General features: G+C 39.5%; 1 protein-coding gene across 1 annotated transcript in view; it reads right to left on the bottom strand.

Annotated features, from left to right (window-relative positions):
- Positions 1–24,217, bottom strand: part of TTN (titin) — a 282,010-nt gene that overhangs the window by 51,920 nt on the left and 205,873 nt on the right. Inside the window, exons 224-263 of the mRNA XM_080669120.1 lie at positions 24,012–24,141; positions 23,622–23,921; positions 23,209–23,526; positions 21,944–22,240; positions 21,531–21,830; positions 21,128–21,442; positions 20,889–21,037; positions 20,323–20,473; positions 19,952–20,233; positions 18,186–18,488; positions 17,387–17,689; positions 17,004–17,285; positions 16,614–16,913; positions 16,218–16,520; positions 15,812–16,120; positions 15,415–15,696; positions 14,994–15,293; positions 14,615–14,908; positions 11,557–14,523; positions 10,920–11,240; positions 10,540–10,824; positions 10,143–10,442; positions 9,552–9,854; positions 8,804–9,079; positions 8,402–8,701; positions 8,008–8,310; positions 7,541–7,840; positions 6,785–7,072; positions 6,133–6,429; positions 5,741–6,043; positions 5,331–5,636; positions 3,945–4,232; positions 3,566–3,856; positions 3,188–3,475; positions 2,438–3,025; positions 2,242–2,346; positions 1,495–1,692; positions 1,112–1,408; positions 436–1,023; positions 44–346 (exon numbers count right to left, since the gene is read on the bottom strand). Coding sequence (XP_080525246.1) covers positions 44–346; positions 436–1,023; positions 1,112–1,408; positions 1,495–1,692; positions 2,242–2,346; positions 2,438–3,025; positions 3,188–3,475; positions 3,566–3,856; positions 3,945–4,232; positions 5,331–5,636; positions 5,741–6,043; positions 6,133–6,429; positions 6,785–7,072; positions 7,541–7,840; positions 8,008–8,310; positions 8,402–8,701; positions 8,804–9,079; positions 9,552–9,854; positions 10,143–10,442; positions 10,540–10,824; positions 10,920–11,240; positions 11,557–14,523; positions 14,615–14,908; positions 14,994–15,293; positions 15,415–15,696; positions 15,812–16,120; positions 16,218–16,520; positions 16,614–16,913; positions 17,004–17,285; positions 17,387–17,689; positions 18,186–18,488; positions 19,952–20,233; positions 20,323–20,473; positions 20,889–21,037; positions 21,128–21,442; positions 21,531–21,830; positions 21,944–22,240; positions 23,209–23,526; positions 23,622–23,921; positions 24,012–24,141 — 14,413 coding nt within the window. The remainder of the gene's footprint in view (positions 1–43; positions 347–435; positions 1,024–1,111; positions 1,409–1,494; positions 1,693–2,241; positions 2,347–2,437; positions 3,026–3,187; positions 3,476–3,565; positions 3,857–3,944; positions 4,233–5,330; positions 5,637–5,740; positions 6,044–6,132; positions 6,430–6,784; positions 7,073–7,540; positions 7,841–8,007; positions 8,311–8,401; positions 8,702–8,803; positions 9,080–9,551; positions 9,855–10,142; positions 10,443–10,539; positions 10,825–10,919; positions 11,241–11,556; positions 14,524–14,614; positions 14,909–14,993; positions 15,294–15,414; positions 15,697–15,811; positions 16,121–16,217; positions 16,521–16,613; positions 16,914–17,003; positions 17,286–17,386; positions 17,690–18,185; positions 18,489–19,951; positions 20,234–20,322; positions 20,474–20,888; positions 21,038–21,127; positions 21,443–21,530; positions 21,831–21,943; positions 22,241–23,208; positions 23,527–23,621; positions 23,922–24,011; positions 24,142–24,217) is intronic.

Raw genomic sequence — 24,217 nt, 5'->3', positions numbered from 1 at the left:
TTGCACCCTCAAATGAGCTGTGTTGAAAAAGGTAAATACTAACATGCTGCATCTTTCATTAGAACAAGATTCGAAGCCTCACTAGGTGGACCAATTCCTGCTCTGTTTTCTGCACTGATGCGGAATTCATAGGTGTTTCCTTCCTGAAGTCCTGTGACTTTGCATCTGAGGTCGGAAACTGGTGTCTTGGTTGCTCTCACCCATCGCAAGCCTTTCTTTTCTCTCCTTTCCACATGATATCCTGTGATCTCACTACCACCATCATCAGCTGGTCTTTTCCAACTGACAGTGGCAGTGTTTTTAGTGACATTCGATACCTCTGGTTTTTCAGGAGGGCCAGGGGGACCTGAAAAGGAAGCAAATTTATGAGAACCCCTGTTTCCTAAACTCTGCCATAAGTATTAACAGATCAATTCCCTCACATGCTGTACGTACCAAATCTGTCTACCATTTTGACAGGTCCAGACTCTACAGGTTCTCCTTTGCCATACTGGTTTACAGCCGAGACCCGGAAGAGGTACTCATTTCCTTGGATAAGTTTGGTTGCCACATGCCTGCAAGACTGAATATCTTCAGCAACCACTGTCCACAAAAGTCGGCTGGTTTCCCTCTTTTCAAGCACATAGGACTTAATTGGCGAGCCGCCATCTTCCAAGGGAGGTGTCCATGTAAGCGTTGCTTTTTCAGCAGAAACATTACTGATTTCAATGGGACCTGGGGGACCGGGTACATCGAGAACTGTTACCTTCACGTGTTCCTCCTTCGTGCCAAAAGGATTGGTAGCAGTGATGGTGTATTCACCAGCATCTTTTCTAGTGGCATACTTGACAGCAAGCATGGAAGATGTTGGGGTGGAAGTGATCTGAACGATATCTGATAGTCTAATGTCTTTTCCTGCCTTGGACCAGCTTGACTTTGGAAGGGGTTTGCCAAGAATGCTAATGGCGCTCAAAACAATGGTCTCTCCTGCTTTCACTGTTAGCCCATCTTTTATTGTAGGATCAAGGACAATGGTTGGTGCCTCTGCAAAGAAAAAAATTACATTTTAATCAGAAAAGGAAGGAGGCTTAAGTTGATGTTTTTATGTGCACAAAAAGTAAAATAGACCTACCATATTCGTCCTTGCAAATAATGGTTCCTGTACTTTCTGATGGAGCACTGATAGCACCTGCTGTATTCTTTGCTCTAATTCTGAATTCATATTTTCCACCTTCCACAAGGTCAGTTACAGTAAAGGCACAATCAGGGACATTAACATGGTTAGCTTTCATCCAAGATTTGGAGGGTAGGTCCCGCTTCTCCACTATGTATCCAGTCAACTTATGACCACCATCGTATTTGGGCTCAGTCCAAATGAGAGTCACCGAGTTCCTTGTTACACTGATAACCTCAGGCTTGCCAGGAGGATCTAAAACATGGGGGAAAACAGTCAAATACCAACGCTTTTTTTCATGCAGAAAATGCACCTGGGTTTTCCTTCATATAATGACTTACCAATGGGATCAAGTGCCACGACTGGCTCTGATGGCAGGCTTGGCTTGCCTACTCCTGCTAAATTGATTGCCATCACTCGGAATTCATATTCCAGACCTTCAGTTAATCCTGTCACTCTGAACTCTTTCATCCTAATAGGAGTCTTGTTAGCTCTCTTCCACAAAAGGCTGTTTCTTTCCTTGAACTCGATATGATACCCTATAAGAGACCCAGTGATGTGTCAATTCAGATAGAACTTCCAAATGTAGCCTGATTTTGAAATATATGTGTTTTTTCTCAAATAACTTATATATGGATATGTGAGATAATCATTCTTGCTAACATCTACTTTTTTTTTTTTACTATTTTATAAATTTAAATTCTTTATTGTTTTAAGTATTACAGATGTCTCCTAACATCTACACTTTTATTACCTAGGCATAATGCCATTTTTTCTCTTGGAATATGCATATTTATTCATTGTATCTTTTGTTGAAAAATTTTAACTTACAAAAAAGTGATATTATCACTAAGAAAGCCTTTCTTTATAAACTATTATATTAGGAGGGTTTCAATGAAATTAAGCATTAGCTTAATGAATTAGTTTAATTAATGGTTAATGTACTGAATGCTGATGTACTGAAAGGAAAATACACATGGACAGACAGTGCTATATAAATAAGGAGCACACATTCAACTTGTTTTCAGGGAGGACGGTTTGGAGGAAACATTAATGTGAAAGCTGTAGGATAAGAGTGAAATAAATACCTGTAATTGGAGAGCCACCGGTTTTCCTGGGATCTGTCCAAGTTAGAGATACCGAATCGTGTCTGACATCCACAATATTGGGAGGTGGGGGAGCATCGGGCACATCTAGGAAAATATACGGTAATGGAAGATTTATAATAAGAAACTTCCTCAAAACCACATTTTGCTTTATATTTTCTGATATTGAGACACTCACCAAAAGGATGTTTAGCAACAATTGGCTCCGACTTCAGGCCCTCTCCCACACCGTATTTGTTTTCGGCACTGACCCTGAAGGTGTACTCCATACCCTCATGAAGCCTGGTTACTCTAAAGGTGGTTTTCTGGACAGCCGAGGCACATGTCACCCATTTGTTGTTTACAGAATCTCTCTTCTCCAGGATATAGTTGGTGATTTCAGAACCTCCGTCATCTTTTGGAGGACCCCACTTTAAGGTTATGGCTTCTGCTGTGACCTCATCAAATTTGATTGGCCCAGTGGGGATGCCAGGTTTGCCAACAACTTTTATAGAGAGAGTTCCTTCCTTCGTGCCAGCGACATTTTTCAGTGTGATTGTGTATTTTCCAGCATCCGATTTTTGGCAATCACGTACTACAAGGATTGTGTTCACTGCAGATGACTCAACACTGACTCTTGTGTCAGTTGCTAGAGGATCTTCCCCTTTCTTCCAGGACACTGATGGAGCCGGCTTGCCTTTTATGGGGATCTTAAGACGGAAGTTGCTGTTTTCCTTGGCCAAGTAGCACAAATCAGGTAGATCCTTTAAGTCAAGGTCAGGAGCCACTGGGAAACAGCAGAGATACATTTTTATTTTTAAGATGAGCAATTAACTTTTTATATTGCTATAGTTTGTAAACAACTTATATAGAAGTTAGTGAGTAAGGCTCAAGAGTGTATTTTTGCTGACAATAAAGAAAAAATGAAGGTGCAGGGCAAAAAGCTTACCAACGTCATCCTTTGCCACAACAATGATTTCGCTTGGCGTTCCTTCTCCATTTTCATTCTCAGCACTCACCCTGAAGGTATATTCCTTCCCTTCAATCAAATCTTTTGCAAAGTACTGTAAGTTTAATGCTTTCATAACTCGTTGCCACTTATTTTCTTCAGTTAGGAAATCAACTACATATCCGGTAATTCTACTTCCACCATCGCTGCGAGGCTTTTTCCAGCCGATGGTACAAGATGACTTATTTACAGATCTCACTTTCAGATCCACAACTGGTCCAGGGGTTTCTAAAGCAAAGGAGAAACGGTAAGTCTAAGCCCCAGATAATCAAGGTAAGATGCCACTCAAAAGGACAGGGCAGCATCTCATTTGCTCACCGGAAGCTTTGACGGCATCACGTGTTTCACCAGGATCACCAATGCCGTACTCATTTTCAGCAAACACCCTGAAGAAGTAGGACTTTCCCTCCTCCAATTTAGATACCCTGAAGCTTGTTTTGGGGCACTCAGTTGCCACTGTAGACCAGGATTTCCTCTCTGCGTCACGTTTTTCTACCACATAGTTTATGATGGGGCTTCCACCATCAATAATGGGAGGATCCCAAGTAATATAAGCAGAATCTTTGGATATTTCCTTAACAGTCACATTGACAGGTGGCCCAGGAGTATCTGGTAAATGGTAAGTAAGAAATAAATATGTAAAAAAGGTATAGAATTGCATTTTTAACATGTATGATTTTGTTTCAAACAAACTTACCCAGCACTTTAACCACAATTGTATATTCCTTTTTACCACAGCTGTTCTCCAGAGTCAAGATATATTTTCCTGCATCATATTTGTTCACATTTTCACAGCGCAAGAAAGTGTCAAAGTCAGTTGACTTTATGTCCAGTCCAATCCTTTCTCTTAGATTGGCACCTGGTTTAGACCAAGATATCTTTGGAGGTGGGCGTCCTTTTACTGGTACATATAGTCTCAATGTAACTCCAGCACGTAATATAATTGTCTTCCTCAAATCAGCATCCAGTTCTCCCTCAGGTGGAACTGTTTAATTTTGGAGTGAAGAAAGTTAAATAATTTAATGGGTCAAACATATTTCCAAAGATTGGACTTAACCACTCCTAAAATACGTTTCTTTTCGAGAACTGATTTCTTGTTCTTAAAAAAAAAATCCTTAATATAATCCTCAAAACTTTTGTCAACAATTTCAATACTCTATAGCAATTGTTGATCTTACTATTTTCCAATATCCTGTAGGCTAAACCCACTTTTTCCTGGAGGGTCTTCTTATACACCTTCCATACTCTCACACTCTGCATATTAAAAGTAAATGATTGGTTCTTGGCTCTCTTCTGCTCTTATTTTTCTTTTCTATATTCAGTGAAAGCACTCTGTTATAGACTCTGACTCTCTCTCTCTTTTTTAAAAAATATATTTTATTGATTTTTTACAGAGAGGAAGGGAGAGGGATAGAGAGCTAGAAACATCGATGAGAGAGAAACATCGATCAGCTGCCTCCTGCCACACCTCCTAGTGGGGATGTGCCCGCAACCAAAGTACATGCCCTTGACCGGAATCGAACCCAGGACCCTTCAGTCCGCAGGCCGACACTCAATCCACTGAGCCAAACTGGTTTTGGCGACTCTGACTCTCTTTATTTCATTGTAGGAATAAAAGTACATAGGGGATGAGAAAGAAGTAATTAAAAATAAAGGAAGACTTGGTTATGGACCAGAAGTGAATGGAAAAGTTAAGATAGATAGCCTTCCAATCCATATTTATGGAAAAGGGTGGGTTAGAAGAGAAAATAAAAACCTGTAAGAATAATAGCTCACTACTTAGTTAAAAAATCTCCTTATTATCAGAATAAAATTCCTATATTCCAGGCTCTTTTGAAGACATGTCATTCTCATGTAAGTATGAAAAGCTTTTCAAAAAACACAAATCACTTTGCATTCCATTTGGCCTATTTTACAATACCACAAATTACCAACCCAGCTCTCCAAAGATGTCTTCCTAGAATTACAAAAACCAAAGCCTATAAACAAATAAATGTGCAAAAGGGAGTTCTACACTGCCCCCCTCCCCCCTTACAGTATGACTGAAGAGAAAGCTCGATGTATTCTTCCTGGTAGTACTTACTTAGGATGTCCTTTGGACAGTGGTTGTCTGGCACATCACTGGGGTCACTGTATCCAACCTTATTAACGGCATACACGCGGAACTGATACTCTATGTTTTCCATCAGGCCGGTTACCTCAAAGCGGGTTTTCTGCAGCTTATCTGGTAAATTGCACCTCACCCAGTTATCAGAGTCAGCTCGTTTTACTTCAACAAGGTAACCAATGATAGGGCTACCACCGTCATAGGCTGGCTTGCCCCAAGAAAGACTCACGGAGCTACGGGTTGTATCATACACTTTAGGAAAAGCTGGTGGGCCAGGAGGATCTGAGGATACATAATAAAAAATTTTTTTTTTCATTAAAACCTCACTCCTGGTTGTTTAAAGTTGACTGCAACACAGGATCAGAGACTCTTTCATGAAAACTTACACAGAGGGTCCTGAGCGTAAGCAGCTTTGGATGCATCACTGGGCTTGCCTGGGCCAGCCTTATTTATGGCTGTAACTCGAAACTCGTATTCGGTGCCTTCTTGGAGACCTGTTGCTTTGAGAGTTCTTTCTATAACAGGTTTCCTGTTGACCTTAGTCCAGTTAACTGCCTGGGTTTCCCGCTTTTCAACCAAATAGCCAGTGATGGGAGAGCCGCCATCATCTGCTGGTGGTTTCCAGCTTACTGTCATGTGATCTTTGGTTATGTTGCTAATGACAGGAGGATCACAGCGTCCTGGTGGGTCTGCAGAGAGTGATGGAAATGTTAATTACCCCGTCTAAAAGGTAATACTTAAAAAAGTAAAATGAAAAGCCACAGGAAAATGTTCCTACCATAAGGGTTTTTAGCAATTGCTGGTTCAGTTAAGATTGGATCGCCCACTCCATATTTATTTTCAGCACAAATTCGGAACTGGTACTCGTGGCCCTCTATCAGTTTCTCCACACTGCAGCTGGTGATGGGCACAGTTGCAGAGACCTGGGCCCAGTTGGGTCTGCTTGTTTCACGTTTGTCAACAATATAGTTGGTGATTTCTGAGCCTCCATCTTCAAGAGGAGGTTCCCAAGAAAGCATTGCACGGTCTGAATACATTTTGTTGATTTTAACAGATGCTGGAGGACCTGGTTTATCTGAAAGAACAAGGGAGAAAGGTGAAGTCTTTCACTAACACATGTGAAATGGGGAACAAGTAGAATTGAGGTCTGGAAATCTGGGCTGCAGTCTTTATGTTGTCATTAACCTCCCATATGATGTTGGAAGTCACTTAATTTTTCAAAACCAAAATTTCCTCACATGTGAAATTACGTAACTGAAATATGTAATCTCTAATGCTCTTTTCAGCCCTAAAATGCTGTTGTTCTGTGATGAGAATAATTCTACAAAGTATACATCAGGATATGCACCTTCCCTAATTATTATTTTGTAAATTCTGTTGCATCACATTAGCCAAAATAAAACGAGATTCTAGTTAAGCGCTTTAGTTACCTAACACTTTAAGCTTAATGGTGGCTGATTTAGAACCACTTGGATTTTCGGCAGTAATGGTATAGTCTCCTGAGTCCTTTCGGTTCACGCTGAACAGCTCCAAGGTGCACAGGTTCCGCTTCCTGGCCATTTTGATGCCTTCTGCTGGTTTTAGCAATGTGTCATCCTTCTTCCAAGAGACTGTTGGTGTTGGTTTCCCAAAAACAGTAGCATCCAGGCAGACATTAGTTCCAGCTTTGACAGTAAGCAAAGATTTCATAGACACACCCAGTTCTATCCTGGGAGGAACTGGAAAAAAAAGAAAAGAAAAGAAAAGGATTTAATATGTGCAAAGCTATATTATATGTCATAATAAAAGTGGGAAATTCATATACTCTGTGTCTTTCAAGACAGAATTTTTAGAAGTAACATTAAGAAATGCAGGTTTAAGGTAGAAATTCGATCATGCTGAAAATATAAAGAAAAAAATAAAGATCACTTACAATGCCAACATCCTGAAATTTTCACTATCATCATTTTTGGGGGGTCATATTTCTGTGAAAGTGTATTGTTGAAAGGATATAGTTCTTTAGTTTAACTGCTATTTTTAGTTTAACATGTGATTAAGATTCTCCATAATATAATTTTCATGTCTGTATACAAAGTACCTATCATTTTTATTTTTTTCTCCACAGATGTAGGTTTTCTTTTTTATTAGGAGAAATATACATTATGAGTGCTATCCTCCTTCGCCTCTGATACTCAACACAATCTTACCATTTTCTTCGAGGATGGTCACTGGATCAGAAGGTTCAGAAGGCTGGCTGATGTTTACTGCTGTCTTGGCGATTGCTCTGAATTGATACTGAGCATTCTCTTCTAAGCCAGTAGCTGTGTACTCTTCCTGGGGAATCTGGTGTGGTGTAGTATTGCATCGTACCCACTTATCACCAGGAAGTTTGCAAGCTTCTACGAAATAGCCAATAATTTTGCTGCCTCCATCATGTTTTGGACGAGCCCAGATGAGGGATACAGTACTCTTGGAAACATCGATAACTTCAGGCTTTCCTGGTGGATCTAAAACCAAAAGAGGTATTCTCAGCATTTTTCTTAATGGCAAAAGTTTTAAAGTTCCATTATTTCACATTATCCCCCAGAACACATTCCTGAATGGAAATAGTAGTGTTCAAAGATTCCAAGATTTAAATGTGTCCCTGTAATACTTAGAAAAAAAAAATACTTACCAACTGGCATTCTTGCAGTTACATATTCTGTTGGTTTGCTGGGTGGGCTGGATCCAGCTTTGTTCAGGGCATAGATTCTGAATGAATACTCAAGACCTTCTATAAGGCCAACACAGGGGTATTCAGTTGACCGGACAGGAGTATCATTAGCTTTCACCCACAGCAAACTGTTTCTTTCTTTGCGTTCAATCAGGTAACCGGTGATGGGGCTCCCTCCGTCACTGTCTGGCCTGTCCCAGGCCACAAATATGCAGTCTTTGTTGACTTTTGTGACTCGTGCGTTCTTCGGTTCACTAGGAACACCTGGAGATGAAAACAAGGGACATGTCAATTTCTCCCTTAAGTAGCAGACTAGAAATAAAAGATAATTTTTTTCTTCCTGAAAGAAACATACCAAATGGGAACTTAGCCAACATCTTTGGAGACGTGAGAGGCTCTGAAATGCCAAATCGATTTTCAGCACGGACCCGGAAGACATACTCCTGGCCTGGAATCAGTTTTCCAATTCTGCAGGAAGTTTTTGTTACTGACGCTAGTGCTGTCACCCAATCACCTCGGCTTACATCACACTTCTCCACTATGTAATTGGTGATGTTACTGCCTCCATCCTCCAGTGGGATGTGCCATGACAGGGAGCAAGCATCAGCGTCTATGTCAGTAATGTCAAACGGAGGCTGAGGGGGCCCAGGAGCATCTGCATGAACCAAGAGGAAAGAAACATAAGAACAGGAATTTGATAGGAAAAGTATTTTTGATCTTCATATTTAGATGTCCGTTTGGCTAACGCTTAACTTACCCATGACGATAACTTTGATTTTCTGAGTGTCTGTCCCAGAGCTGTTCTCTGCAGTGAGGCTATAATAACCACTGTCTTTCCTAGTAACATCTTTTATTATCAGAATTGAAGAAGTATCTGTTTTATGCACGGCCAGGTGGCTGGATGTGACGACTTCATCTTCTCCTTTTTTCCATTTACAGGTTGGATGAGGCTTTCCATACACATGGGCTTCAATTCGAATTTTCTTCCCCGCTTTAATAGTAATTTGCTCTGGCATAAGGATCTTTGGTGGCACTAAAAGGAAAATAAAATATATTAATTTTGTGGGGAGATTAGTTTCCTCTGGTGGGGACTTATACCAGTTGTGTTTCAAATTGTGGGTTTCAACTCATGAGTGGGTTCAATTTAATGTTGGCATGACGGCTAATGTTTTTCTTAAAAGAATGAGATTGAATTGAACAGAAAATATGAGCCCAGCATACAGAAAAAATATAGGTGTTGCTTCAAGAAACTTCTTTTATGTGTGTGTGTGTATACCATGTTATACATACATACATACATACATACATACATACATATATATGTACTGTGTCATGAGTTATAGTTTATTTACAATATGTATGGGCTCAAATGCTTCAAAACCACTGTTTTCTACTATCTATAAAGTATTTCTGGAACTATATTCCTCAGGGAGAGATGTTTACATGTGAAAAGAAAATTCTAATAAATTTTATCACAGGATAAAGTTGAGACAATGACTACTTACACAGCTGTTCTTTGGCTTCATACACTCCTTCGGCTTCTCTTGGCAAACTGACTCCAACAGAATTTCTGGCCACTACTCTAAATTTGTACTTCTTTCCTTCCTTGAGGCCAGTGACGACAAGGCTGAGATCTTTAACCACTGAGTATTCTGTCCAGCGATCTGCAGGCTGCTCTTCCTCTCTGTAACTTATGATATAGCCATCAATTTTAGCTCCTCCATCCCGCAGGGGCGGTAACCAGGCTAATGTAGCGCTGTTCTTGGTCATTTCAGTAACTTCTAGTTTCCTTGGTGGATCCGGCTCACCTAGAAGAAAAACGTGATTTAGAAACTGTCCAGGTAACCTAATCAAATCCATTTGTTTATATACTTAAGTGTTTAGTATGAGACTTGCTTCAAAGTACATGGAAACTGTAGGGTATGTTGAAAATAAATAGTACAAGGTGAGTTAAGGAGTGAGTTGGATATTTATTTGTACTGTATAGGTTTCTATGAATTAAAACTCTTTCAGTGGTAGATCAAAATGTTTCAGTATCTTGACCTTGCTAACGTAGGGGACTGGAGTTAAAAAGAGGAAGAAAGGATATTGCTTACTTAGGGGATCTGATGCAAGCACTGGTTTGGGGACATCTGTAGGGACGCCGGGGCCATATTCATTGACAGCAGTTACTCTGAAAAAATATTCATTTCCAGGGACAAGATTGGTAACTTGGAAGCTCAGTTTCTTAACTTCAGGGGTAACTGTTGACCACGTCTTTCTCTCTGCATCACGTTTCTCCACAATATAATGTGTCACCTGGCTCCCACCATCATTCTCAGGAGGGGCCCAGGAAATGTGACATGATGTTTTAGTGACGTCCGAAACTTTCAAATCAGACACAGGTCCAGGAGTATCTGTAAAGAACCACAACATGAGATGTACATGTCTCCTCAGCCTCTTCACTGACAGATGCATTTTTGAAGAGGAGGAAGAAGCTTGTTAGTAACCCACCTAATACTCTGACGTTCACGAACACGGCCTTTTCTCCTGCTGGATTCACAAGTGTCAAGGAATATTTTCCTGAGTCATCACGAGTAGAATTGGGGATGACAAGGAAGGCCATCGTATCGACAAGATCAACTTGTCCTTTTCTGACCACGTTATCAATACCCACTTTTCTCCAAGTGACTTTAGGGGCTGGTCGCCCTCTCACTATGGCAAATAGGCGAATCGGGCATCCTGCTCTCACTGTGACCAGTTTCCTCATGCTGGCATCCAAATCAATCTCCGGAGGTTCTGCAAATGACATGAAAGCCATTAGCCAACTTCACAGAATGTGGGGAAATCATGTGAGAAGTGAAGATGAATGAAGTGATAATAAAGGACCTCACCTAAGATTTCTTTAGGTTTAATGGCATCCTTTAGTTCTGCAGGGCGCCCAATGCCAACCTGGTTTTGGGCACACACCCTGAACTCGTATTCCTGGTTTTCGTCTAAACTGGTAGCAGTGAATTCCATGCGAATGAGTTGAGCTGCAGCATTGCACCTTTTCCATCCTTCATCGGGTGATGCATCTTCTTTCTTTGGTCTCATTTCCACAACATAGCCAATTATTGGTGCACCACCATCATACACTGGTTTTCCCCATCCAAGAGTTATGGAATTTTTGGTCGTATCAACAACTTTGAGATTGGTTGGTGGACCAGGTGGTTCTGAGAATAAATTATGTAAGAATAAATTTATGCATGGTTAACTACTACTAGGATACTTTCATCCATAATTTTATATAGTCTATTCTCAAAGATAGGCTTTTCAATATCTCAATTAATGAGTCCTTATTCCCCCCCGCCCCAATAAAATTAGGATCTACCATTGTTCGTACACTTCAGGTGATTTGGTAAAAGATCTACTTTGAAAAATGTAGGATAAAATAAAGTTTTGAAGTTACAGATTTAATTTATTTTTCTAACCACTCTGTACTTGAGATTAAGAGTTGGTATAGTATCAGAAAAAGAAAGAATATCATACCTATGGGGTCTTTTGCCACCACTGGTTTTGATGGCAAAGATGGTTCTCCAATTCCAATTTCATTTTCTGCCTTGACACGGAACTGATATTCATGTCCTGGGAAGAGATTCTGTACTTTCAAACGTCTCTCAGGGATTGCACTCTTGTTAACAGGGACCCAGCGTATTGAATGTTTTTCCTTTTTCTCCAAAAAGTATCCTGTGATGGACTTTCCACCATCATATTCAGGTGGACTCCAAACCACAGTCATTTCTTCTTTGCTTACTTTAGTGACATCTGGGGGATCAGGGCGACCGGGTCTATCAAATTTGGTTTTTGCAATGACTGGTTTGCTTTCTGTTGGAGGCCCTGTGCCTATTTTATTTTCTGCACGGACTCTGAAAATATATTCATTTCCTTCTATGAGACGTGTTACTGTAGCACTGGGTATTAAGACAGCAGAAGAATAGGTAGACCAAACCATGCGTTTGCTCTCACATTTTTCTAGAATATAATTTTGGATTTCACAGCCACCATCATCCTCTGGTGGATCCCAGCGAATAGTACACCTATCACTGGATACATCAGAAATTTTCAGATTTCTTACAGGACCAGGCTTATCTAAGACATTGACAGTGGCGTAGGCCACAAAACTGCCAGCTGTGTTAGTTGCTGTAATTACATATTTACCACCATCACTTCGCTTTGCTTTAGTAAGAGAAAATTTAGATGAATCAGCACTGGTATCAATCTTGACCCTTGGTGATCTTGTTAAGTCTGTAGCATCTTTGTCCTTGGTCCATGAAACTTCTGGAAATGGTTTGCCTCTAACACCTGCCTCAAGTCTAATGGTATCCCCTGCTTTAACAGTTAATACACCACTTAACTTCAGATCAAGTACTGGTTTCTGTAAATCTTCCTTCACAACAACTTCCTCTGTCTTTACCCAGTCACTTTCTCCACCTTCATTCTTTGTTTGTACTCTGAACTCATAAATCTGGTTTTCAACACATTTGTCAACCATGAAGTGGGTTTCTTTAATGCTTCCTTTATGTACTCTTTCCCAGTCAGTAGAACCCTTCAGTCTCCTCTCAACATGATATGACAGATTTGGGCTGCCACCATCATAATCAGGCCGCCGCCACTTTAGATAGACAAATGTCTTTCCTTTATCTGCAATGTGAAGGTTTTCAGGCTCACCTGGTCTATCAATAGGGTTAATAGCCAGAATTGGAGTTTTTGTCTCAATGGTTGGCCCAACACCTACTTTATTCTCTGCACAAACTCGGAAGTAGTATTCATTGTTGGCTAAAAGGTTCGCCTTGATTAATCGCTTGGTGACATCTGAAGCAACGATTGACCAGCTTTTCTGGTTTGGTTTGCGAGATTCCACTATGAAATTTGTTATCTCTGAGCCACCATTATCCAGTGGGTTTTCCCAAGAAATTGTACAGTTCTCTTTGTTTACATTGCTAATCCTTAAATTCTGGCAAGGCCCAGGTCTGTCAAGGACATTAACAATAGCGGAACCTTGGGCATGTCCACTGCTGTTCTTAGCGGAGATGATATACTTGCCGTGATCAGCTCTAACAGCTTCTTTAATTTGTAACTCAACACGAGGTAGATCGTGAATTAGGTCAACCCGCTTTTCGCGGACCAGTACTTTGCCTTCCTTGGACCAAGTTATGTCTGGTTCAGGTCTGCCTTTGACTCGAGCAAGAATATGGATAGTTTGGCCCACTCTAACGGTAATAACATCACGACAAGTAACATCAAGTTCTACTTCTGGAGGATGAAGGATGTCTTTTGCAATCACAGATTCTGCTAGTTCTCTTGGCTCTCCCTCTCCGACAATATTAGCTGCCTTTATACGGAATCTGTACTCTGTTCCTTCAATTAGTCCAGGTACTGTAAAGGCACATTGCCTAATGAGTTCATCTTTATTAATCCTGTTCCACTGGGTCGTACCAGCCTTCTGACATTCCACTACATACCCTAGAATGGGGCTACCACCATCACTGAGAGGCTTTGTCCACACCAAGTCAGCTGTTTCTTTGGTCTTGTCTTTCAGTTTAGGATTAATAGGTGGTCCAGGTGGTTTGATGGGTCGGCAAGCTTTTATTGGATCAGAACTTGGGGATGGATTGCTTAGTCCTGCGAGATTTTCAGCAAAAACTCTAAACTCATAGGTATTTCCCTCATAGAGTCCTGTCACTCTAAACTTCAAGTCCGCTATAGGTGTTTTGTTGACCCTCACCCATTTGCCAGTTATTTCTCGACGTTCTACATAGTAACCAGTTATTGGGCTGCCACCATCAGATTTTGGCAGAGTCCAGGACAATGTTGCAGCATTTTCAGTAATGTCAGTAACCACTGGTTTACCTGGAGGTGATGGAGGATTAAATTTATGTTTAGCAACAGTAGGTGTGGAATCAAGGGGAGGACCAACACCCATCTTATTCTCTGCACTAACTCGGAAAACATATTCAGAGCCCTTTTGCAGATGTGGGACTTTCAGCTTTGTCTTACTGCTTCCTGAAGAGACAACACCCCATGTATCTTTTCTTGTATCTTTTTTCTCAACGATATAATTTATCACAGGGCTTCCTCCATCATCCTTAGGTGGCTTCCAAGAGATAGTCATATGCTCAGGGCTAATATCCAGAATATCAATAGGACCTGTTGGTGGACCAGGAACATCAAGGACAGTAAGATGTACAGCTACTGTTTTGGTGCCAGCTGCATTGGAAACTGTGATTTGATATTCCCCAGTGTCTCTCCTTAAGCAGTTCTTAATGGTAAGTACAGATGAGAAATTGTCAGTTTCAACTGTGTAATGTTCATCGGTTTTAATCTCACTCCCATCACTTGTCCACTTTGCAGTAGGAAAGGGTACACCTCTTATAATGGCTGGGAATCTAACTGTAGTTCCAGCTTTTACCACAAGGCCTTCAATTAATTTCACATCCAGCTCCACAGATGGAGGTACTATAAAGTAAACACAAAGAAATTAGATTTTTAAAAGAAATATGCATAATTTTAAAAAGAAACAAAATAATAATGCCAACCCAAAAATTACCTAATTTTTCTTGACATTCTATTGGAATAGTTGTGTCAGGGAGACTAAGGCCCACAATATTTTCAGCTTTTACACGGAATTTGTAGGTATTTCCTTGTTGTAGTCCAGTAACAACACACTCTAAATCTGTCACAGTCTTGAACTTAATCCAGTCTTTGGTTCCTTCTTCTTGATATTCCACCAAATATCCAGTGATTGGAGAACCACCATCACGATCTGGCTTATTCCAAACAAGGGAGACTTCAGTCTTGTCAACATCTACATGGTGTAGGTCCTTGGGTGGCCCAGGGGGATCTTTTCAAAAGAAGAAGTTATGATGAATAAAGAATATTCTCAAAGACAGTCAAATAATATTTTGTATTTAGAGAAAGCAACTTACGTAGAGGATCCACAGCCTTGATGGGTTTAGGTGTTTCAACAAAAGGACCACGTCCATACTGGTTCTCTGCAGCTACTCGGAAGAGATACTGATTGCCTTCATTAAGATGTTTAGCCCAGTGACTCTTTTTCTTTGATGTAGTTGAGAGAGGTGACCACTGGGCACTGGCAACATCTCTCCTCTCAACTACATAATTTGTAACAACAGAACCACCATCATCCAGTGGTTCCTTCCAAGTAAGGTAGCAAGAATCTTTCCTAATTTCACTGACTTCCAGATCTCGAGGTGGCCCAGGCTTATCTGAAAAGTGTTAAGCAATGAAGTTATATGTGACTTAATACAGATAAGAGCTCAAAATATATCACAATTTACTTTTAATTTGTTTTTACATCAAAAACAACCTAAGCATTAAAATTCTTACCTAATACAAGTACTTTTACGGAGACAGTTTTTGAACCAGCTGGATTCTCCACTGTTAAGGAATAAATTCCACCATCTTCATGGGCAGCGTTACGAATTTCAAGCTTGCTACCAACTGGAGTAACATCAATTCTTGCTTTAGTTGGAGCCTCTCTGTCTTCTTTTTTCCAAGTTACTTTTGGGAATGGCACTCCTTTGATGATGGCACTAAGTCTTAGAGTATCACCAACCTTTATATGTTGTTCTCTCGCCATGTTGGCATCAAGGATCAACTCAGGAGGTTCTTGAATAAAGAAAATAGTACTTTCAGGTTTGATTTGTTAATGAATTTTACAAATAAGTGTATACATTGACACACCTATCTTTCTTGCAAAGAAAGCTTAGAACATTTTACTCACCAAGTCTGTCTTTTACTAGTACAGGCTCAGGAACATGAGCTGGATCTGATTCACCAGCTTCATTGACTGCTAGTACTCTGAACTTGTAGGATTGACCATCCCGAAGACCAGTGACTTTATATGTAGTTTCAGGACATGACTCAGGAGTGTGATTGGCTCTTCTCCACTCTTCATCTCCAACTTTCTGGTACTCAACGATATAACCCAGAATCTTGCTCCCACCATCGCGACGTGGTGGCTGCCAAGTTAGGTCAACTGAATTACATGTTGTATCTATTGCTTCAGGATTAACAGGTGGACTTGGTTTAGCTATATAATAGAAGGAAAAAAATAAAAAAAGAATTAGAATATATCTGAAAACAAAGTTGGATAATATGAAAACTGAATGGATGCTTTAATACTATACCAATTGGATCTTTAGCAAAGACTGGTTTGGATGGTGGGCTTGGGTCTCCAATACCAATTTCATTTTCTGCAGCAACCCGGAATTCATACTGACACCCTTCTAGAAGATCAGGAACCCTGAATTTAGTGTATGGATGGATCGGCTCTTTGGTAACTCTAGCCCATCGTTTAGACATAGTTTCCCTCTTTTCCAGGATGTAGTTTGTTATGGGCTTTCCTCCATCATTTGGCTTGTTCCAGGTTACTAATGCAGAGTCTTTGGTAACTTCCGTAACAATTGGCTGGTCAGGTGCATCAGGAACCCCTATCATAAACATTAGCAAAATGTGTTAGAAATTTAATTTTTTCTATTAACAATATCAAACATTGAATCACTAAAATGAAATGTAGTGCATACTGAAACGATCTTTGGCTTTCATTGAATCAGACACCAGAGGATCACTTATTCCATACAGGTTTTCAGCGCGTATCCGGAAAATATAATCTTTTCCTTCAAGCAGTTTAGAAACTTTGCATGTTGGTTTAGCACTTGCAGCTGTTACAGGCATCCAAATATCTTTGCCCACCTCATTCTTCTCAATAATATAATTGGTAATTTCACTGCCTCCATCATCTAATGGTGGCTTCCAAGAGATAACCATGTGCTCTTTGGTCACCTCATCAAAAATAACTGGTCCTACTGGTGGTCCAGGACGGTCTGCAGAAAAAAATCACAGCACAAAATGTTATTTCCATTTCTGCTTTAGAAAGAATAGAATATCTATTCATCTTGCTAAATAATACTTACCAACCACGTTAACTTGACAGAAACCTTTCCTAGAGCCTGTACTATTCTCCACAACCACACAGTATTTGCCAGTGTCTAAACGTTTGGCCTTGATCTTCTCTAGAGCAAGTGTTGTTGGAGTGGTCTTTATATGCGTGCGATCATCTTCTACCACATCAGCTTCATCTTTGAACCAAGTAACCTTAGGCTTTGGCTTGCCTGAGTAATGGCCAGTGAGGGCAAAAGCTTCACCAACTCGAACCGTGATCTTATCTCTGAAGTCAAGTTCAAGTGTTGGAGGAGCTAAAATATATAATTACAAAGGCAAGTCAGTATTACTGATGTTTTATGATAAATTTATAAAAGTATAAGTTTTCAAAGTATAAGTTGCATTGGACACATACCTAGCTCATCCTTGCAAGTGATTGGCTTGGTGCAAAATGATGGCTTGCCTTGTCCAACAATATTGACGGCACTGACACGGTACTCATACGTATCACCTTCTTTTAAGCCTTTAACAGTGTATTTTCTGCTAAGTAAGTTGTCCTGTGTAACTTTGTGGAATTTCTCAGTTCCAATGAGACGGCTTTCTAGGACATAGTTAATAATTTCGGATCCACCATCATACTTTGGAGGATTCCAAGTCAAAGAAACAGAATTTTTAGTGACTTCTTTAACTTCCAGGTCTTCAGGACGCTCTGGTACAGCTGTAAGTGTAAGAATGGAATTACAATGAAAAAACTGTCATGTTAAGAATGAAGTAAAGAATACTTTTGAGGATTGCATTTAAACCTTAAACTATTTGCTTTGATAAGTAACAAAAGAGATATCATAGAATCATTAGCGCTAAAAAGGACCTAATACAATCTAATTTCCTCTCCCAGATGAGGAAATAGAAGTTCTCAGACTTGGTAGTTTTAGAATTAGGAAAACACTTCATATTTATGCCATTAAGTGGCAACTTAAAAACAACCAGTGTAGTAAACATGGAAGGATTTGAAGAATCAGATATATTCCCATAATCTTTTTCACAACCACATTCAAATAATACCAGTATCTGATATTGAGTGTTTACTTAATGAATGCTTGCCAAATGAATAAAATGTTTGGCATTTATACACATATTTTGTCACCATAGTTTTTTTTTATTAGTAATTGATTGAAGAAGTAATTAAGAATGAAATTGTTTGAAATTGTACATACTTATTGGATCTCTGATGACAATTTCATGTGGTGTTTCAATAAAAGGGCCTATGCCAATGATATTTTCAGCTGCAATTCGGAAAAAGTAGGCTTTTCCTTGAATGAGACCCTGGACAGTAGCATTTTGTCGGGTGACTGTGTATGTCACTGGGGTCCACGCTCTGCGGTCAGCTTCCCGTTTCTGAATGACATAGTTGGTGATTGGAGAGCCTCCATCATCTTCTGGAGAAAACCATGTCAGTTTGCAGGAGTCATTGGTCAGGTTGTCAGGCAGGAAAGGGGTTCCAACAGGACCTGGCACATCTGGAAATAAGAGGAAAAGCTTTCTAGTTGTTTGTTTTCAGTGAATCATAGGGCTCAATATTTGTTACCCTCTGTTTTTAAAAAGGGGACACAAATGTTGTTATGAAGAAAATAAGATTGTGTGTTTATTTATTGAGTTGTTTTCCTCTCCTGGTATCTATTTTCAACCATATTTTTAGATGAAATAGGTTTGCAACAGTTACGGCTTGCCCCAGTTTCAGCAGAAGCTGAAGGAACAGTAACTGTAGGAAGGGGATGTTGGGACGACGCCCAGAGGGAGATGGGATGAGAAAGGAGTGACAGCATAGCTACTTTTTTTGTGTCCAATTTTCAAAGGGGAGAGAGTTTTTTTCTGGGTCACCAGTGAATCAATGAGGAGCACAAGAGGTCCCAAATCTCAGAATGACCTTTGAGAGGGTTGAAATTTAACCTGGCAGTGTACCAGTTGGTCAAATTAAAACAATAGCCACTAGATAAAAGAGTGTTTAGTAGCTTGAAACTAATCTAAAATCTTGTAGGATTATTGCCCAATAAGATATCTTTCCTTAAACAATTTTCATTAATGAAACCATAATGTTTTCATAACATTAATTATGTTCAATAGAGAACTAGTTATTTTCACATAAAAAGTGGCTGTTTGGAGTGTGATTGTTCCTGGAGACATGCTGAGAGATCTGAGTGGGAGGGCTTTCCTTTCTGAACGAATCACTGGAATAAAGCAGCCAGCAAGAGGCATGACAAAGCATTGGGGAGTTCAACTCTATTTTAATGTCTAGAAATTCAATACTGATAACTAAATATGATGCTTCTCTTCAATTAGAATACAGAAACCCTTCAAAGGGATTTTTGCAGTATTATGATAATTAGAAAATAAAGAAACAGTCCCATGATGTGAAAATGGTCAACCTTTGCAAACTGTGAAACATTCATGTACATTTGCAGGAAAGCTGCTTTTATGAAAACTATATAATAGCATAGTAAATGCTTATGGTAGCATGTTATATAAAAAGTCAACGCATAAAATTTTACAATAGGAGTACAACCATATAAAATATGTATAGAATAAAGAAACAAAAAGAAATTAAAAAATGCTAATACTGTAGTGATTAATGAGATGCTGGATGATTTTTCTTGTTTTCCAAAATACTTGTAACATAATTTTATTTTAACATAGCATTTAAAATATATATATATATTTATTTATTTCAGAAAGGAAGAGGGAGAGAGAGATAGAAACATCAATGATGAGAGAGAATCATTGATTGGCTGCCTCCTGCATGCCCCCTACTGGGGACTGAGCCAGCAATCTGGGCATGTGCCCTTGACCAGAATCGAACCTGGGACCCTTAAGTGTGCAGGCCGACACTCTATCCACTGAGCCAAACTAGCTAGGGCAACATAGCTTTGTTGTTGATAAAATAAATGTGATCTTTAAGTTTCATGGACAGATTGAAAGTATTTACCTAATACATCAACGATAATTGTCTTCTTCCTTTCTCCCCCTGCGTTTTTGGCAAGAAGAGAATAGACACCTTGGTGGCTCCTCTGGCAATTCTTAATGACCATGGATGAGCTAATGGCTGTGCTCTCAATGGTGGCTTCTTGAGGTAATGCTCTTTCATTCATGCTCCAGGTGATGGTTGGAGGAGGTTTTCCAGACACATAGGCGATGATCCGGATCACACCTCCAGCATGGACCACAATTCTGTCTCTGACGCTGGCATCTAGCTGAAGATCAGGTGAGACTGGAAAAACAAACGTGATTTTACAAATGTGATTTTCATTTCCAATCCAAAACAGAAATACATATAAAAATAATAGAAGTATTAATTACCAATTCGGTCCTTCATTTCAATAGCATCTGTGACTTCTCCAGGCTCTCCAATGCCGGCAATGTTGACTGCTCTAACTCTAAATCTGTAGAATGCTCCTTCTTTTAATCCTGTCACGACAAGTTTTGTTCCTCTCACTTCTTTATCTTTAGCCTAGGGAAAAATCGCAAGCATTTTATAATCATAATAGTTCTTGGTAGCTACTTGTTTTAATAGTTTTCTAAAGCATAACCAAGGACATATTTAACTGCCTTTGGAAAAACTGTTGCCAGTTTAGGTTTTAGGGATCAGATATTACAGGTAAGCACTGAATGGCATATCTTATCAGAAATCATGTTTTAAAATTATTGTCAAATGATTGAAAAAAAAACACCTGTACTGTGCATTTATTTCACTTTCTCAGGGTTTATAACCAAAGATAAGTTAACAATAACATGACTTAACTTTCATTAGATTTTTGATATAACAGATATTTGGATTATAATAGGATTTCTTAATTCAAAAGATACAGAATAACCACTACATTTTCAGTTTAGGGTACATTTCTGTAATACCAAGTGTTCGTTACCTTTTCCCATTCTTCTTTTCCTTCTTCCTTAAATTCAACGATGTATCCAGTTACTTTGGATCCACCATCTTTTAGTGGGGGAGACCACTCTAAATCTGCAGATGATTTAGTCCAGTCTGTGACTTGGGGAAATGGAGGACCAGGAGGGGCTGGAAAGAGTCAGTATACATTAGTATTCTTGACTATACCATCGCACTTTGGAAAAAGAAAAAAACAAAACAAATGGTGTCAAGGCTTACCAATTGGATCTCTAGCAGTCACTGGGTCTGATGGTGGACTTGCTGGACCCACACCAGCAGCATTGATCGCATACACCCGGAATTGATAATCAGAACCTTCAATAAGGCCAGTCACTTTATAAGAAACACCCAAAGTCATGGCTTTGATAGGATCTCGGTTAACTCTCTTCCATCTCTTTGAAGTGGTGTCTTTCATTTCTAGCCAGTATCCAGTCACAGGAGAGCCTCCATCATATTCTGGCTCCTCCCAGTTGACAGTCATGGAGTTACGAGTCACACTGCTAACTGTTGGCTTATCTGGTGCTCCAGGGACAGCTGTGAACAAAATAATCACATTGATTTATCAGAACTTAGGAAACACACACATAAGAATGACTTTGAATGTGAAACCTGTGCTACTTACAGAAGAGGTTTCTTGCTGTTTCAGGTTCACTGTCAAGAGGCTCCCCAATGCCATATTTATTCTGGGCCATGATCCGGAATACATAATCATGTCCTTCTAGTAATTTGGGAACCGTGAACATGCACTCTTTGGGTTCACTGGAGACACGCACCCATGTCTTCCTATTAGGTTCTCTTTTCTCAATTACATAGTTTGTGATCTTAGACCCACCGTCATCTTTAGGTGGGAGCCAAGATAATGTCATTTGGTCTGCTGAAATAGATTCAAACTTTATTGGTCCCACTGGAGGGCCAGGGCGACCTAAAATGGTTTAAAAAGAAAAACTTTATTAGTAGAATAATTTTGAAGCCAAACATTACGTTTATGAACAGAAAAAAACACACGTAGTTTCTACAAAACCATGCAATCCTTACCAAGGACATTCAATCTCATCTCCTTTGATGCTGTTCCCAGGTTATTCACAGCTGTAATGGTATATAAGGCAGTGTCACTCCTGCGAGACTGTGGAATAACTAAGGTGCAAGTATCATCCACCACGAGTTTATTGATATGGGTGTCATAGATAACAGGTTCTTTATTATCAGGCTTCTTTGGAGGCGCTTTAAACCAGGTTAGTGTTGGGAATGGTACACCTTTAATCTTGGCCACGATGCTAACATCAGTTCCTTCTTCAACCTCCATGAATTCTTTTAGATCAATTGATGGTGGGCCTAGATTATTACAAACAAATTATTGTCATTAGGAACAAAAAGCACTAAAGGATAGAAAATAGAATTCACAGTGACTATAAAGCTATTTATAGACAGGCTTTGTAGTCCAGCCCAATATAAAGAATAGATCTGTCTCCAATTAATTTATACCAGCTTGGGGAACAGGTACATGTGGTCATCATCCTTTATCTTCATGTGGCTCTGTACGGCTATTGCCTATCACTTACCTGGCATCATTATGCATATAGATATTGAAGAGGGGCAGAGAGAAGTGGAAATTGTAGTTGCGTAGGCATGGGAGTTCTTACATGATATTCCCTTTAGTATTTATGCAGTTATGAGGGGACCTATTGTGTTAATTCTGAGATGAATTTCTTCCCCTTTGAAAAAATATAACTGATAGTAGAGGCAAAGCAAATGTTTATTTTCCATAAATTTAGTATAAGGATGTGCAAAGACTGTTGTGATATAGCCCTCCTAAATTTAGAAGAATTGAACAAATATACAGCAGTAGTGATAATAACAATAATCAGAGGAAGAATTATTACCATATTTGTGTATATATTTTATCTATTAAAATGGATATGCCTTTTTCTCAAATAGAGGAAAAGATAAATGCGGCTTGGTAGTTGCTGAGCAAATAAATGGCCATTTTCTGCCCCTTTTGAGGAGCATGTGGAAGAAGTGCTTTGACTTCTGATAGGTAAAACAGCATGCATGGAGAAAAATTATCTTAAGGAAATTCCAAGCATCATATTATTTAAAGAAGGAAAAGTTAATATGTAAGGGAATATGATAATTCTGTAGAAGTTGAGGGAATGAGTGATTGAGTAATGTGCCCATGTCCACACTCAACCCATGGTGGCTTCCCAATATATAGACATAATCTCTTTATATTTTGGACTATTATTAAATGTCTAGAAAGACATTCACGAAAGGATGTTCTCTATTACTATGTTGGTGCTTACATGTCTGGTCTTTGACAATCACAGGACCCACAGTGGCTGAAGGTTTGCTGACTCCTGCCTCATTGACAGCTTTGACTCTGAATTCATATTCCCCACCCTCTACGAGGTCTTCCACGGTAAATTCCAATTCTTCCACATCACGCCGATTGCACTGTTTCCATGCTTCTTTCTTTTTCCCAGTAGGGTCCCATGCAAGGCACTCAACAATATAGTGGGTGACAGGGGAGCCTCCATCATTCTTTGGGGGTTTCCACGACAGGTGTACCGTGTTCTTTGTTATGAGGCCAATCTTGAGTTTAATAGGAGGATCAGGAGGATCTTTAAAAATAGTTAAAGAAAGTATTAAGCATTATTTATAGCTGTATATTTTTCAATTTGGAGAAAGTATTTTAATCATAGATTTTAAAACTTACATATTGGATCCCTGGCAGTGGTCCTCTGAATGGTTTCCACAGGTGGGCCAATGCCAAAACGGTTTTCTGCACGAACGCGGAAGAAATATTGCTGTTCAGAGATGAGATCAGGAACTAAAAATGTGGTGCTTCCACAGTTTGGATTGACTTTAGTCCACGCTTTTCCATCAATAGTCTTCTTCTCAATAACATAGCCTTTGATCCTGTCTCCTCCATCATCATCTGGCATCTTCCATGTAAGTCGGCAACTACCCCTTGTGATGTCACTGACTTTCAGATCTTTGGGTGGCCCTGGTACATCTGTTGAATGCATATCACAATATAAGCAATGTTGCTTCTTAAAAAAATAATTTGTTCTTATTCCATGGTAACTTTTAAAGTCTTTCTTACCCATGACTTTAACTCTGCAACTTGCAGTCTTTTGTCCTGCTTTATTCTTGGCTGTGATGCTGTATTTGCCTGAATGAGATCGTTTACACTCCGGAATAATAATTACTGATGAGTTTTCAGCAGTCTCCAACTGTACAAAAAACCCCAAACAAACAGTAGTTATACATTGAATGAAATACTAGAAGCATTGAAGTCAACTAGATTCT

Source organism: Plecotus auritus, assembly GCF_963455305.1.
Source record: "Plecotus auritus genome assembly, chromosome: 5".
Taxonomy (NCBI): Eukaryota; Metazoa; Chordata; class Mammalia; order Chiroptera; family Vespertilionidae; genus Plecotus; species Plecotus auritus.
This window is presented reverse-complemented; position numbering and strand designations above follow the sequence as displayed.